The sequence below is a fragment of the Chiroxiphia lanceolata genome, chromosome 3 (assembly GCF_009829145.1).
Source record: "Chiroxiphia lanceolata isolate bChiLan1 chromosome 3, bChiLan1.pri, whole genome shotgun sequence".
Taxonomy (NCBI): domain Eukaryota; kingdom Metazoa; phylum Chordata; class Aves; order Passeriformes; family Pipridae; genus Chiroxiphia; species Chiroxiphia lanceolata.
Window position 1 is genome coordinate 55,230,542 of NC_045639.1, and position 16,877 is coordinate 55,247,418.

The 16,877-nt window shown below is 39.9% G+C and overlaps 1 protein-coding gene across 3 annotated transcripts in view; it reads right to left on the bottom strand.

The window, feature by feature from the left end:
- The window catches only part of PHACTR2 (phosphatase and actin regulator 2), a 132,905-nt gene that overhangs the window by 101,781 nt on the left and 14,247 nt on the right, over positions 1-16,877 (bottom strand). Inside the window, exon 1 of one of the 3 annotated variants that reach the window (XM_032682593.1) lies at positions 1,959-2,125. The exons of the other annotated variants lie outside the window; for them this stretch is intronic. Coding sequence (XP_032538484.1) covers positions 1,959-1,971 — 13 coding nt within the window. The 5' untranslated portion in view covers positions 1,972-2,125. Of the gene's footprint in view, positions 1-1,958; positions 2,126-16,877 lie in introns of those variants that run through there. 3 annotated transcript variants of the gene reach the window in all.

A 16,877-nucleotide genomic window follows, 5' to 3' on the forward strand; every position in this document is an offset into this window, starting at 1 on the left:
CTTGTTGGGTTGGTTTGGGGCTTTTTTCTATAACTAGTTTTTACTTCTCAACCAAAACTATTATTTTAACCGATTTCAATGGCATATAGTTTGTTTTCTAAAAAATGGAAAGTATCAGTCGCTGTTTCTGCACGAAAAAAGAAATATCTGGAATTATTCAGCAAACTGGTGTTATATGAGGCTTTGAGAGTAGTTGGTAAATTAATTGTGCAGAGAGCAAACCTTACTTACTTTAACTTTCAAATTTTGCAGAAAGGAACCAAACTGGAATCTTCCTTTGGCAAAAAAAAAAAACAACCACCAAACCAAAACAAACAAAAAAACCCACAAAACCCCAAACACCACACACAGGAAAATCTGTTTCTATGGTTTTCAGATACTAGCTTTCCCCTTTGCTCCCTCCCCCCCCAAAAAGAAAACCAACCCTGGCCTTTAAAAAAAAAATGTGACTCATTCCTGAACAGATTCTTATAGCTGGATTAAAGTGGTATCTCTGTCAAGACTTCAATAGTATTAGTTGTTGATGCTGAAAAGTGTAAAAACCTGGAGGAATTAGCAGCTCTGCCTGCCAGGGTATCTCTTACCCACAGGCATTCTGTGTTGGAGAGCAGGAATCCTTCTCCAGCAGAAAATTCTGCCTTGTCATGCAATATCAAACACAAGTTGTTATCATTTATTATGTTAAGGCTTCTTAAAGCTAGCCAAAGCACCAAGTGCAAAGAGTATTGTTAATCTTAATTATTTCTAAAAATGAACATTATACTAGGACTATGTCAGATTTTAAGTTCATAAGTGCTGACAATGTAATTTTCCATGATGCCTACATTTTAAATTCCAGGAAAACTTTCTTCTTTTTTTTTTTTTTTTGTCTTGGACTTCATAGAAATAAAAGCAGTAAGACCCTTCCATCTGTTTGTCATGGAAGTTGATAACAACACACGTGAAATGAGAATGACCTGGACAGCTTAGCAGACATAAGCAAGAGTTTTGCTTTTATTATTAAAAATCCAAAACACTCAAAAACCCCCACAAATTTAAACTACCTGTAGTATCATGACTGAAATCTACTGTAGAATAATCTTTTCACACATTGTAGAGGTGATCATCACTTTTAAGGTCAACATTAGACAAATCTGAAGATTTGAGCAGGTTTCAAAGGGCACTGAATCTACTGCAGATTATGTGTCCTAGTAGGTATTGCACTAGGACTAATAAATCAGAGAGACACTGACATGTTCAAGTTTCATAGCAGTCAAAGCAGCATGCAAAATACCCATCCCAAAGAGCTCTCTTTTTGCTCTGCCTTGTGATACAAGGTAATGCAAAAGGGAAATGCAAATAATGCATTTCATCACGGATGCAATGATGTGTGTGCCTCCTTAGAAACCGTGAAGTGCATTATTTTGGATGAAAATGCATGATCTAAAGTTGGAACATCAAAGAAAATAAAAAGTGCAAATATATGCAGTATTTTATGTGCTAAATATAAAAGAGAGTAAGGCATTATATAGGGAGAATAGAAGCAGCTTGAAATAAGACAGATGGGAGCTAAGCATTATCTACTTTTCATTAGCTTTATTAGTTACCTATCCACACCTATTGCAAACTATGAGAGATATTTCCCTACTAAAGTACATGCATTTTCCCTTCCTGCCACATTTCCTGCATATAGATTCCAAAATAACACCGAAAACCTCAAAAAGGCAGATCCCACATTACAGTTTAGGTTCACATTTCCAGGAAACAGACTTAAACCAGAAAAAATCAGACTATTAAAGGGTTAAAAACTTAAGTGTGTCACGTTTTACACACACACATAAAAATTTGCTTTAATAAAGGACATTTAAAAGGAAGAAGCCACACAAGCTAAAGAAACACATCTCCTGCAGCAAGTGAGACAGGATACAAACGAACCCCAGAGCTCCACTAAGAATGAAGATCTGTTTTATTTCACTTACCAGTATTATCCATTATTCCCTCTCGGTATTCAAAAAAGCACAGTTCCCCAGAAAAGCAGCCGGTATGCTCTCAGTCTCGCTCTCACTAATGAAGCTGGCTGCCCTTCTCCTGGTTATTAGACCTTGCTGGCAGTCAGAGCATACTTCATGTACTGACTGCAGTAGACATCACCAGGAAATTTATATCTCCAAGGATGACAAACAGCCATTAGCTCCATTATAGGCTGATTAAGACTGTGTGAGCCTATCAAGTAGATACTTAAATCCCCCAGGGTTTTACATCCTCGGGGAGAAAACAAAAGAACTCCTGCCTATAATATTGAATACACACTTCTGAAAAGTAAAAGTAATGCTGATGAGGAGAGGTTTAACGGGTAAGAAGGCAAAACCTTAAATAAGAAAGGGATATATTACAGAGCAAAGGGCTGTTATTTATCAGTGACGCAGCAGCAAAAGTTTTAAGGAGAAACAAAAAGGGGAGGAATCTATGGCTGAGAAAGTGTTAGGTTAGGTTACAGTTTGGAGCCATTACCTCTGGCTGTGCTTTAAATCCTACAAGTTCTGCACCTGATGTTCTCTACATCAAATGTTCTCCTGTTTGTGAGAAGCACAGTAGATGTGCTTATCTGTGAATGAATATCAATATATTAACAGCCTGGGGACAGGCATTATTGTACTGTTCGTAGCTGAATGTAAGGAAAGACTGAAAAGTAACTACAGAGCTTTACTTCTTTCAAAGTCAAAGTAAAAACACTGGATGCTGGAGGGATCAGACTCAACAAAATCTGAATGACATGTGCTGAAATAAACAGGTATTACTTCTGAATTTTCCATACTACCTGAGTCTCTGACACACAGGCTTTTCCCCCATAGAAGTAAACAAGCAAACAAACAAACGCAGTATAGACTAATAAACATTTCCTGGTACCAGGATATAAGGGTGCCATCCACCATTTTGGCACTGATTTGCTGTGTAACACTAAACCAAGCGTTTTCTGTTACAGTGTTTGCCCAGTGGTGACAGAGTAACCATTACACACATGCTCTATGGTAAAAAAGAATGTCATATAGTACTGACACTACATAAATGCCACAGAGTATTTTCTTAATATTTTTCCCTTCTATTAGACAATTCACTTAGCTACTCCAATCCTCTTTATTGCAATGGAAAAGAAATACAGATTTTTATATCTATATTATATTGACATGAACTCACAGCATCACATGAGCAAAAAAATATATTTTCTATTCATCACCCCTTTACTGCTCCTTTTATCTTATTTGTCTTTTTAAAATGTTAAAAAAAAAGACAGTTGCAGCACTGATCTATTTACACTGATTAAGAAGTGGAAAGCATCAATAGGTGAGAGCTAAAGTCATCAGCAAGAATGGAGAATATCTAGGGCATACTGGATATATTCTGTATTTCCAGAAAGGAAGCGCTTGGAGGGCTAAGGAGAGACTAAAGATTAGAGATCTGTCACACTTCATATTAAGCTTCTATTTATAAGTGGTTTATGAATAGCTTACAAAAAATAGAAGTTAGCATAAGCATGTTGCATTAGTACATGTCACGGATAGCTACAACCACACTAATACAAAGAGTTAAATATGACCAATAAGGAACTTATTCATTTGCTAGATTCTGCATCACTTAATGACAATTGATTAATGTGCCAATTTGGGTAATTGGTTAATGGCATTTGATGAAATCTAGCTGCAGAGGAGCACTAAACTGGAGGCTGTGAGATGGCCACCTGATAGAGGTCACCATTTTTCTTCAGCTTCTCTTTGGGAGATAGCTACCTGGAGATTGCCAGATTCCTGCAGAAAAGGAAGGAAAGCACAGGCCCTCGGTGTGTCTTTAAAGCCTGTCCTGGAGAGAGCTGGGAGATGTACTGCTGCACTGGCAGACTGCTTGGAAGAGAAGGGCAGAGACTGTGCCTTTGTGCTCAGATGCTATTACTCTACTATGGAGCCAAACCATGGGGACGGCAAGCTGCCTGTGTGAAAGGAAGAGATTCCCTGATTTTTGAGATGGGGCTTGAAGAACTGCAAAACCTACTGGTGCCTGAGCTCAAACAGCACTTAGGGATGGTGCCAAAGCCACCACAGGGCAGAAGGATATAAGCATATTTTAAATCTTAGCAAGTATGCAAATATCTTTTGCTGATTAAAACTAAGAGAGATTGGTTTTGAATCCAATTTGTTTGCTTTGAGTTTCACTGGGGGCCAGGAATGGGGAGCTCTGTGCCAGAGAGCCCAAGAAAGGTGCAAAGCTACACCTACTTAGATCTCAGGCAAGTGAAAAGCTCCAGACAGTGACTATTTCTGTGTGGCAGAGTGGTCCTAGTGTGCATGCCATGGCTGAACCTCAACTGCAGGGCAGACGGGCTTCATGGTGTACTTAGGGGTGCTGGTCCCCCAGTCACACAGATGAGAAGACCTACCGGAGAGTAACAGAGCTCCCTTCCTGCCCACTCCCACATGTAAAAGATGGTAATGTGTACCCACGTCCCACCATGACATCCAATTCAGATACAGTCACAGCTTCAAGTTAGCTGAGGATCAGGATTTTAAGGTGCTAACTAGAGTATGGAAAGTCTCAATTACAGCAGCTTGATAAGCATTGAGTTTGGATGCTTCATCAGGGCTGTGTGACAGGTAAACATTTATTAACTCTTGAAAGCTAACTATAAATGGAAATTTCTTATGGTATGTGATGTGAATCTCTACCATTTGAACAGAGAGTATCTCACCAGGAACCTTCAAAAAAAGAAAAAGCTTTACAAAATACATTACTTGGGTTTTTATTTTTAATTGTAGGTAATTAGAATTAATAGAAATTAAGAAATGTGTATGATCAGATGCCATTATAGCAGGATTAAAGCAATGTCAACCTGACTGAACACGCATGAAAAGAAAGATACAGATAATAGATGGAGTTCAACAGCAGACTGTGATTGTTATTTAAAAGTAAAATATACATATATTTCTGGCATAAACTTACTTAATTTGTGAGTACAGAGCAACCCCATCACAATCCATAGTTGCATGACACCAAAATGCATCAGTCTTTTGAAGGACAGTTTTGGGTAAGGATTAAGACCAGATCTGCACAGGTCCAAAGCTCTCTGTCCACCTTCCAAATATCTCATACTCCATCACACTGTATCCCAGTTTTCTTCAGCTTTGAGGTGATCCTGTCTAACAGTCCATTTTGGTCATAGGCACTTAAGACCTGGGCTCAATTTCATGTTCATCCAGAGACTTCCTGAACAATTTTGCACAAGCTCCTCCAACATCTGACCTAGAAACGACCTGTACCATGCTTGCTTCCCACACCTCAGCCGTATGAGTATAAACAGTCTGGAAGCTGTGCGATGTTAAGAGGCGATGAAGTAGGTAACTCAGATAACCAGTGCCACCTCTCAGAGAAGAAAGCATTACGGGGTACATTAGAAGCACTGCTAATGACACAGAACCCTAATGATCCTATTCTCCAGTATACCTGATGTACACTGCCTGCTGCAGTAATGACACTTCACTCTCACAAAAATCAGTGAGGATTCACAGAGGCACAGAAATCTGCCCAGGTAAGAAGCAAATAGAGAAATCAAGGCAAACAGAGACCTCAGCACCCAGCCATCGAAAACACTTTGAGTTGACAAACATGCAGAACCAATGTATAGCTTCAGCTGTGGTGTTTCTGATCATGACAAAGATGTTTAATAACACATTTAGAAAATGTGAAATCTGGCTCTGCTCGGTGCATATTTGTCACTGCAAAGATCTGACTCCATAAGATGCCATTTCGGGCAAAATGTTTCACTTCCCTTTCACTGTGTCTGTTTCTTCCCACACAGAACTCATCATGCAGGTGTCTCTGGGAGAAGCTATACTTGTTTTTAGATGCTGTGGGTTCGAATAGTTAACGTCAACACTCTAAATATACAGCTTCATGCAATTCTTCTAAGTATCCACCGATTCCCAGGGCAACAACCACGCTGAGTCAAGTGATCTGTAGCCCTCCAAAAGGTATTTCCTTCTGTGAAGTACACTTCTATTCACCAGTGGTGGGGTGGTTTCACAGGGAGGGAAGGAAGGACACACTGAAGGCATGGAAATGGCTGCAAATATCTGGGCTCTGCTACAGACAAATCCCAATCTTTCAGTTGGTAACAAAGATTGTCACTGCAAAAGGATGCTTTATAAACTGCACCAAAATCCTTGATTAGTAACATCTCTATAAATACAGAGTTGTTAGATGCACATTCTTCAGGCTTTAGGTATGTGAAAACCATCTCTGGCACATTCTTGAAAATTGCTAGGCAAAAGAGAGAGCCTCTTGAGGAAGTGCTCAGTAGTATGCATGGATAGGCTTCCCTGGGTAAGGGTAGAGGGTTCAGCACAATGCAAGACCAACCTCCAACAGACACCTTCCCTAAACCTCAGCAACTATCATCTCAGCATCACTGGGAGAAGGTTTTGCCAAGTATCTTTTCCCCACCTTACAGAGGCAGAAGAGTTTGAGAGCAGGACAGTAACAAGGATACACTTTTCCTGTGAAGAAGCTAGAGTTCAACCTGGAAATATTGTTAATACACTGCTACAAGTGCACAGGATACTTTATTTTGCCAAGCAAACAAGAGCCTTTTGTTCCCTGGGAAGACTTTATCCTTGAACAGCCTGGACAGATGCAGTGGATCTGACTCTTGCCAAAAGCCGTGAGGGGAGAAGCAACACCTCTGAAGTCAACAGATTTAAACTGATAGAAAACAAGAAGAGAGTGGGATCCAGACGGCAATATGTGGTCGTTGTAGGTTGGGAGTTTCACAGCACAGATGGGTTTTCAGAAGGAGCAGGAAGGGGCTGGGCATATATTGAGTTCAGTGCAGAAAAGTGTGGCAGGGCTGAGTGAGAGGAGGGACAGAGGAAGTGGGAGAGGAGAGCAGGGACATGGGGAGAGGTCAAGAAAGAGGTTTCAGCATATCATGAAGAGAGGTACTCAGCAGGAAACAAAAGCATTGGCAAGAAAAACATCTCTAAATGCTTGATTATTTAGGCAAATTGTACCTTTTTTTCTGAATCTCAGCTTTTAGTGAACTCATATCTACAAAGAGGCATCGTTATGTGTTTGGTTTGAAGTATCTGGAAAAATAAACACAAAGTTTTCATCTTTAGCTTTCTCACTGATCCCTTTATGGAGGTTTTGCATGTGCCCAACTGCTTACATAGCCCTGGAAATCTTTAGAGGATTTCGTGGATTTGGATGTGCTTGAACGAATTGTGCCATGCCCTGACATGACCAAAAGTAAATATATACTAATGATCTCCTTGTGTCCCCATGAGCACAGCTGCACAGCTGGCGATGGGAGCCTCAGAAACAAGACATCTAATGGTTTTAAGGATTTTTTACTACTGTTTAAACCAGCTCAGAACTATTAGCAGGCTGTCTGCCTTCAGAGAACAATTAAATCTACTCAGAGTCAGGTCTAATCGACATGCTGGTAAAAATGCCATAAGTCTCAATGTCTGCGCTCCATCCTCCCTCTTGGACAGCCTTTACTTCTGTATTGTTTCTATTTCTTCCCTCCTCTTGCCCTCGCATGAGGACATGTACAGATACAAACTAGGCTGTGGTTAGTCCTCCGTGTTCCGCTATTACTGGAAGTCAAACTCTTAGATCCTGTCATGTGCCAGCTTCTACAGAGCCAAGTGGGGCTGCAACAGGAGGAAGGTGTATAGATCAGAAATTGCCACACATCTTCCACTGAACTGCTAAGGATTTGCTCTCAGAAACAAAACATGCCCTTCTGTTTGCTCTTTACAGTCTCCCAAAATTGGAAATTACTTGGCAAAGCAAATGGCTACTAAAGGGATTAGGGCTATCATTTGGGAAAGTGCAGAAGAGATATTTTCCTCTCTGTCACAGAAAACTGGGTAAATGTTTTGGGAGAAAGGCTACAAGACCTGGACAGCCATTTATAATCCCTGGCATGGGTGTTCCTGCATTAATGTAACATATTGCTCACATAAGTGAATTTTGTCAGACAAACTGAAATAACCTCTCTCCTTTTCTCTTTAAATATCACAAACAAGTGCTTTGAAACAAGTTACTATTCCTATGGAAACAGATGAGCTCCATCCAAAACCTTTGCTCCATCCAAACCAAAGCATGGCCTTTGCTACCCAGAGCATCAGGCTAAATCAGATATAGGAAATAGAGAAAATCAGTTCAAAATAAGACTTTTGAGTGTAATTTTAAGGTAGCTGGCTCCTATAATCCTCAGTATTATATGATAATAACAAGGAATAGAAAGTTTGCATCCATATGTACACTGAAATAAAGTTCCGGACTCAAACCCCATTTTATGAGCTGTGGGCTTCCCACACCCGAGCTAGATAGTTATCGAGCCTGTTATAAAATGTTCTGGCTTTGAAAATCTATTAGCATCTTTGAACGTTCTGAAACCATCATGATATTTGGCTAGATGCAGTATTTGTATTAGAACAGGTTTTCTATAAAGAGGCCAAATCAAAGCTCTGCATACAAGGACAGCCAGTTTTGGATCCTCAGTTTATCTCTGGCTCAGTTGTACTGCAGCAACACCTCCACACTCAGTATTTGACTCCATCAGAATGGCTAATACAAGCAAAAATGCTTCAGACTTCTATTGCCACATAAGCAGTGAACACACATTGTAAGTCATAGGGGCCAAGGCACCAAGAAGAAACAAAAGGCCTTTTACTCTGTCAGTGAGAGTTACAATAAGAAACAATAGTTGAAAACTGAAAATAGGCATTTTCAAGGAAAAACAAGGTATCTATTGCAACACCAAATGTGATTAAGCTACCAAGGCTATCAGTGAATTTTCTGTCTCTGGAGGTCATCACATCAGGACTGGATGTCTTTCTCGATGACAACAATAAAACATAAGTTACTGAGCTCAATAAAAGGGTAAATGAGCTTGTATCACACAAGTCAGACCTAAGAACCCCTTTGGCATTAGTGCCATGAATCTGTGTAAAAAGGCCAGTCTTCATTATCCTTACTGAAGGGAAATGCCAGACCTTTATCATGCCTAAATGACTGCATACAATAGATTTATAGAACATTTTACCCTGTTCCTTATCTTGGGACCTTATTCTTACCTTCTGCCCACCACTCTTTTGTGTGTTCTGCAGATTCCTCTCTTGCAGTCTTATGTACAGGAAAAAGAGAGGCATAAACAAAGGTCTTTTTCTGTTTTTCCTTAAAATCTGCAAACAGATAATTCAGTAAAGAAAAAACAAGGAAAGACAATATATCCTGGTCTGAGGATCTGATGCGATACCCAATTTATGGTGAAACCAACAGCAAAACTTCTGCTTCAGTCTGGTCAGGACTTCATCTCTAGACATAAAACATGTGGCCAGGCTTATGTTAAGGATAGGGAAGATTCTGGATGCTTCAGTTTGTTTTAAGTACTATGAGTGAAAATACATGAAGAAAGTCTTCAGCTATGCAGCAGAAGAGTGTGCATTTGTCTTAACCCTCTCTCTCAGTTGAAGTAAAATTTAGACAAGTGAGAGCTAGATAATGTTCACTTAAATGACAAATGCCACCCTTAGAAAAATGATTAAATAAATACTGAAAAGCAAAAGCAGCTTTTCAAATTTTGAAGGCTGACAAATTACTGCTAGTGTGAAGTCATGCATGATACATGATGCACTGTATACTTAGCCAGACATACCTGACCACCTCGTTAGAGGTTACTGTTTTGCAACTTGATTCGTGATACAGAAATCTGACCATAGATAAACTAGAAACGACCAGAGGAGACACTTTACAAGATCCACTAAAGAGAGGAACAACTTCAGCTTGCTACCTTACTGTCTCTTCCCCTTAGGTACTGCCAGGTACTGTTATCATATCGATCTTTCCACTAACCAGTATTGCTTTTGAACCCCATAGTGCACATAATAAAGTAAAATCCATCAACCAGAAGTGACTATCAAATAAAGGAGCACTTCTAGGTGCTGCCAGGTGCTGCAATATTTGTAAAAGAGAATGGCAGGAGAGACTAACTAAAGCAGAGTTAAAGACACTGCTTGAGTGTGTTCTCCCAAATGACTTTTAAAAATACCTATTTATCTATAAATTTATTTCCTATTTTACCATACTGGGACTGAATTCTCAATTAATTCAGTTTCTGTTCCACATAGAAGGGATTTGCTTTACACACCTATAGTCCAAGTTATTTTATCCATATGAAAATCTGGTATCTGATGGAATTATGTCTCACCTCTTCAAGTTCAGGGTCATTACTACTTCAGTCCCTGAGTTTCTTTGGAGTTGCAAGGATTACTTTCCTCCTTCATGGGCAGGATATCAAGTTGAACGGACTGTGTAACAGTCCCATGTGCCTAAACGGGATCTGTCTATGCTGTGCTAGTAGAGACCCCTGAAATTAAACACTCATCTTTTTTTCCTGTATCTACTTCACCTCCTCTTTCCTGACCCAAAATGAGATATTTATGAATGAGAACTTTCTCTGCATGATCACCTGCTCAAGGGATCCAGCTAGACTAGAATCGCAGCTCCATATACTGTTAGCACAAGGTGCTTCATACTTCCACAAAAGGATATTTCTTTTTAATGACTATTAGTCAAAGATTGACTTCGCTTATTTAAGTGCAGAAAGTGTGGTGAATTGACTGTCTGTTAGTGTATGTGTAATTTGACTCTTTGTACCCTCATCAGTCACAGAAATGTCTGCTCACTTTTGACTTCTGCTAAACTCTTGTCCCTAACTGCTTTAGGTACCACATAAAGCATCACTTTACCTTGCACAGCTTGATGATATTCTAACAACAACAACAGAACAGATGTTCAAATGCACCTCAAAGGTAATGAAAGGACAGGTATATTTTAATTATTATAAAATATAAGTTTTCCCTGTAGAGGCTTGTTAAAAACAGTAGTCATTTTTATTCCAATTTGGTAGCTAATATGCTTGCCAGGAATTACTGTAAAATGCATGTGTCAAACACAGAGCCCAACTGATATCAGCAAAGTACACCAGATAAATTGGCAAGCTGGAGATGTGCCATATGCAGAGGTGGGAAAAATGCATTAGAAAGAGTTTGCTTTTGCTGAATGAATAGACAAGGTAAATATTTTTCAGCTCAGGATGAAACTGTGTCACCATAGGCTATACTTTCATGAGGCCACAGCTGGCCAGTATAGCAGAAGAAAAATGAAACCCCAGAATAATTTCAGGTAATAATGCCAATAGTTCAGCAGCCTGAACTTTTTCTTCTGAGTCAGAACTCCAACAGTGCTCCACTCCAGTATGGAGCCAGAGGGTGAACTACTGTTAATATAACATAAAAATTTCCAGTGCCGAGTGGTGTATTATGATGAACACAGCAACATGTTATAAATCTGGTACAAACTGCTTGGTTGCTTTGCACAGAATTATGCATATCTTGGGAAGAAGGGCAGAAAGACCAGAGAATTCGACTGAAGAGGAAATAAAGTAGCCAGGGAAACTCTGGAAAGACATCCTAAGGAAAACGTAAGACCACATGCCAGGTGAAAAAGACTGAGCTACAAGCAGTGAAATGATGCCCTTTTGTTTGACTCCCACTGTCTTTGGGGAAACAGAACTCAGCGTACAACCAGATGAAGAAATCAAAGACATTTCTGCTTCTATTATCAATTTCTCCTCATAAGTGAAACAGCACATCAGGTTGTGTGAAAGTTCAAAAAGCAGCCAAATGTGGATGGCAAATTGGTTTGTGCTATTTCTTTCCTTCCTTAGCTCTTACTCAAAGTAATCTGTTTATTGTAACACGCCTTTCACCTGGGCATCCATTCCCAGGATGTCATGCAAGGCAGTTTAATCCCTTTTGTGGCAAACAAGTCAGCACTCTTTTCCTGGGGCGGTAATCAGGCGCAAAAAGAACTCCAGAGCAACATTTTTATGGCATTGTTCCTTTTCTTTTGCCCTTACAATAGCAATCACTTGCAGTTGCAGTGCCTGTTTGGTGCAGTCTAGGATGCTGTAATTAACTTCTGAACAGTCTTTCTATTAAAGCATCAACAAAGGTGTAGGAGGGGAAATTATGTATCCTGCTTCATTTACTTCTAAAAATAATGACATTTCACCAAGAACATGCTGCTGAGAGAGCATATTTAGATACATGGGGAATGGTGCCCTCTTGAGAGCCATATTAAAAAACTCATTAAAGCTATTACAAAAGGGGATTGGGTATTTCAGAATTATGTTGTTCTCTTTACACTGCAGGGTGGTGAGAAGTATAAGTTTCTTTCCTTCAATGAGAAAGAGAATATTATAGAAAGACCCTGACAAAAATATATTTGAAATATTCTTTCTATTTGCATTATTAATAGGTTTGAATTATTAAAATGTGATTAATTTGAAATAGCTAATTATTTTACTGCTGGTATCTTTTTCTTTTGTCACTGAGGTCAGCCTGGACAATGGGATTACAACGAAGATTGTTCCCTCCTGGATTTCCCATTTTCCATCTTGGTTTTGAAGCACAGGTATGCTGTCTTTTGATAATTTCCTTCCTCTAATTTGTTTTCAGTCTACCAGCGTGGGTAAATGGCACAATCATATGCAGTCTTAACCTCCCAACCCTTCTGCTCTCTACTTGTCCTCTCAGGTCACATTCTTCAAGTCTAACAAACCCCCAAACTCCAAGCATTTTGGTGAAGTCTTGAAATGGTGTGTTTCTTGTGGTAGTTTCAGCATTTATCTAAAGCAGTTTTTCAAATATCTTTAAATTCTTACAAAACCTTAGCACTGAGCATAAATTACTTCACAGTGATTAACCTCTCAAGTGCTTTGGAATTTTACCTGGATTGTGATAATGCTTTCTTTGTGTGCCATAGAGTGGTGGGGGAAAAAAAAGTGGTTTTCCCCCTGGAATTAAAAAAAAAATGGTAACCCCCGAGGGGGTTGGTGTCTCTCTTGGTGTTGACCCAATCAGCGCCCCTGCAAAATTAAAACATATCACACCAGACTGGAAAAGAAGGGTGATGAGGTAGCTGGAGGAGAAGTGGCCATGTTCTGAAGCCATGAGGAGAAGGGGCAAGAGCCCGGCTGGGGGGCTGCAGGAACTTGGAACAGTGTTAAACTGGGCCAGGTACTGTAGCTAAGAGCTGGGGGAAGTTTCTCCACTGTGAGCAGCAGCAGAGCAGCAGTGAACAGAGAGACTATGGTAGAAAGCCAAGGAGATAAGAAACAAGCATGCAGCTAAGCAGAGAGACAGAGAGATGTCTGAAGGAGAGAGAGAGAGAGAGCAACAGAGCAAGACTAAGCTCTACAGAGAGAGTTTTGGGGTAAGAACTGAATCAAACCCCTGTGAGACCCCTCCTAGGAGGAGGCAGTGGACCCCTACTTGAGGGGAGTCTTGGAATGCAGCAGTACCAGAAAGAGGAGCTGAGAAGCTCAAGACATCCTGAAAGCTGGACCGGGATGGCCAGATGAAATGCAGAGGGGGTGACCTTGCCCCCCCACTGCTGCTGCCTGGCTGGCAGCCTGGTAGAACTCGAGGCAAAGACTTTCAACTGAAAGCTGCCCGAGACGTTCTGACTCAGGGGTAAACCCCCTGAGGAAAGGGACCATCACGAAGACCCCTGCGCTTCGTGATATGACGTGGTGAAGTGAGCCTGTCCCTGCTTTCGCAGTCCACGGGAGAGAGAGAGACCTTCAATTGGAGTTGAAGAGCCGAGAGGGGTGAGAGAAGACCCCCTGTGTGTAATGGAAAGAGATCCAGCTACAACTACAACTACAACTGTTGCATGGAAAAAGAGAGACTGCTGCTCTGAAAGTGGAAAGGATCTTTCCTTCTTCCCTTCTGAACTTTTATTGCAGGGAGAAGACATTTGATCCATTGTAAATATTGCTTTATCATAGGAGAGATAGTTAGGATTATGTATATAATGTATTATAATATTTGTGTAGTGATTGTAATATAATTCCCTTCCCCCCATATTGAGTCTTGTGTTTTGTCTGGAAAACCCCACTCACACTGGATTGAGTTGTGGGAGGGGGGCTTGGACTCGGGAATTGGATTTTGGGGGTCTCAAACTACAACACATAGTTATACGAAAAACAGACCAAAGGAGAAGTATGCAAATTGACAGAAAGCTGTACTACCTCTTTGCTTGAATTTGTGAAGACCATTTTGATTCACAGTGCAGTCCTCTCCAGTGCTTGCAACTTTCCTGGCTTGGTAATAGTTGCAAAATTTGCAAGGATATTCTCTAATCCTACATTCAAATCAAAACTGAACCATTGAGTACAACTGGGCCAGGGATTGCCCTGTGCAAGAGCCTGCAGGAGATGCCCTTTCAGACTGACAGAAAACTGCTGATAAATATTTTTGAGAGCAATTTATCAAACTGTTGTACACCCACTTCATGGAGATTACATCTAGGTCGTGTTACCATGGCTTACGTGTAAAACACAGTCCTGCGAACAGTCTCAAAATCTTTTTGATGTTGAGATGTACCAAATCAAGCCACACCTAGTGTTTTCCTTCACCAGGCAACTTAACTCTCCAAAGCAGAAAATCAAATGCATTTATCACACATTTTCTCTCAGCCAGGGATGGTGGAATGCCACAAACTAAGCTCAAGAATGCATAGAGAGGCCCAACAAATACATGGGCAGAAAACAATGTCACTGAAATATTTTTAAAGAGCAGAAATATAAATCAGTTAAGGAGGTACTTGCTCTCAAGCTGCTGACACATGGTTTACAAGATGAGATGAAAGAGATGAAGTTGATCTAAAAAGAAGATTGTGCTGGCCCCACATTTCAATGAGCCCAATTAAATTAAAGGAACAATCCTGTCAATGCCTATCTTTGCTAGAAATCAGCCGTGCAGCCCACTGATTGCACAGTTATACAAGTCCTATAACATTCTAGTAATTTAACATTTTTAGTGACTTTGTATCCATTTTGCCATGCCTCTTTTGGAAAAAGATGATGTTTAAAGATAACTAAGCAAATTACATCAATTTCTGAGCTAGACCAGTCCACAAAGACCCTCCTATGACAGGTTTAATGATCACATTTCTATTTTATGAAAGTCAAGTGCAACAGATAAACTTTTTCATATGCTCAGTCAGAACTTGCAAAATCTCTGCTATACATCTCTCACAGGTTTTTAAGTCCAAATCAAAAATTAAATCTCTTTGGAAGAAAGCTAAACAGTTAAACTAAATGAAGCATTCAGATACCGCATTGTCCTAAGGTTTCAATAAGCAATGAAGTAAGCCACCCTATTTATTGCATATTTAGGTCAATGTTGTATCTGAATACAAAAGGTTAGTGCATAATTTTCAAATTCATAAAAAACAAGCGAAACCAAAACAAGACAAACCAATCAACCAATAACAACAAAAAACAACAAACCAACTGCGCTTTTCATCCTGACATATTACCAATCACACATTTCAAGACCTGGATGGAACCACACCATGCTTCCTCCCCCAGAATCCAGGACATGAAGATCTTCTACCACCCTGCTCTAGCAACACAGCCTGACCCAAAGCTTTCAGAAAGCCTGCAGCAGCAGTCCTAGATATTCTTGAGCCACGGGGGCTGAAACACACCAAGCATTTCTTGTGGATGCAGTGGAGTGAGGGAGCTTTGGCTCCTTAGCCTTGCAGATGCTGCAATGGCTGCTTGGACATTGCTGGAAGAGTATGGCTGCTAGATGCTTGTACTTGGCTGGGACCAGGCTAATAAGGGCACTTTTTTTTTTTTTTTTTTTAGTTTCTCCTCCTCGTCCCCCATTCATCTGCACATATATGTGGGAGATGGCCAGAACTTACAGATATAATTTCCTGGACACGGATTACATTCTATAAAATGACACAGTCATTTTTCACTGAGTCACTTTTCATGGTCATTTCAGCAAGTACTGAATAAACAATAGAGAAATACTTTGATAAGTTAGTAAGAGTGTTCTTTTCATGTTTTATTTGGTGATACACCATGGGAAAACTGCTTTAACTTACTTTTAGTCATATATCTAGTGTCCATAGTTTTACTATTTCATGTAGAAGAAAATTCCTGTTGCAGACATACTGGCATACATGACCACTTTGGTGACATCTTTGATACTTATCAATTGCGTATGAGCCACTTAATGTTACTGTCAGTTTATTTCATGAAATATAGTCTAAAAGCAATAATCTAGCCAGGTCCTCTTCCTCAAAGAATAAAAGAAAAAAGAAAAAAAAAAAGAAAACAAAAGCTTTTTCCTGCCATAAAATTGTTTACAAGTTGGAATGAATGAGTGATTTCTCTCTTTCAGGCTTCTGGGGAAAGCCTTTTCCATGCTGAAGTAATCAAGCTGAAAGAAGGAATTACCGTTCAGACTAGTCAAGGATTCTGTATCTGCCATTAGAGCTACATACATCAAATCTAAATCTCTAGCAGGCCAGCAAAACATCAGGATAAACAACAACTACTTAAGTGCATAATGCCAATCAAGGTCTAGATGTGTATTTCTGAACACATTTTATAGATCCAATTGAGTTTTGTTTTAGAAAAGACTACTTCAAGTTCAGCACATACAAAAATTTTAGTCCAATTATTTTAATGATTTCTTTCTCAAAAGACTACATAATAAATGTACAGCTCAACCTGAGAGTCTGCTTTGTGAACTTGCTGTGGACCAGGGTCAAAGCACTCTGAGCAAATACTGGAAAACCTGGTACTAATTAAAGCCAGCTTCTCTCATAACAGATCAATGTCCAAGTGTGCAACAGGCTGCCGGCAAATAATAAGGGCTTCTGTTAGTTCCCAAACAACACAAACAACAGATCTTGCTCACTGACTCCTCAGCAGTTTGACAGATCAATACAAAACCCACAAGCCCCGA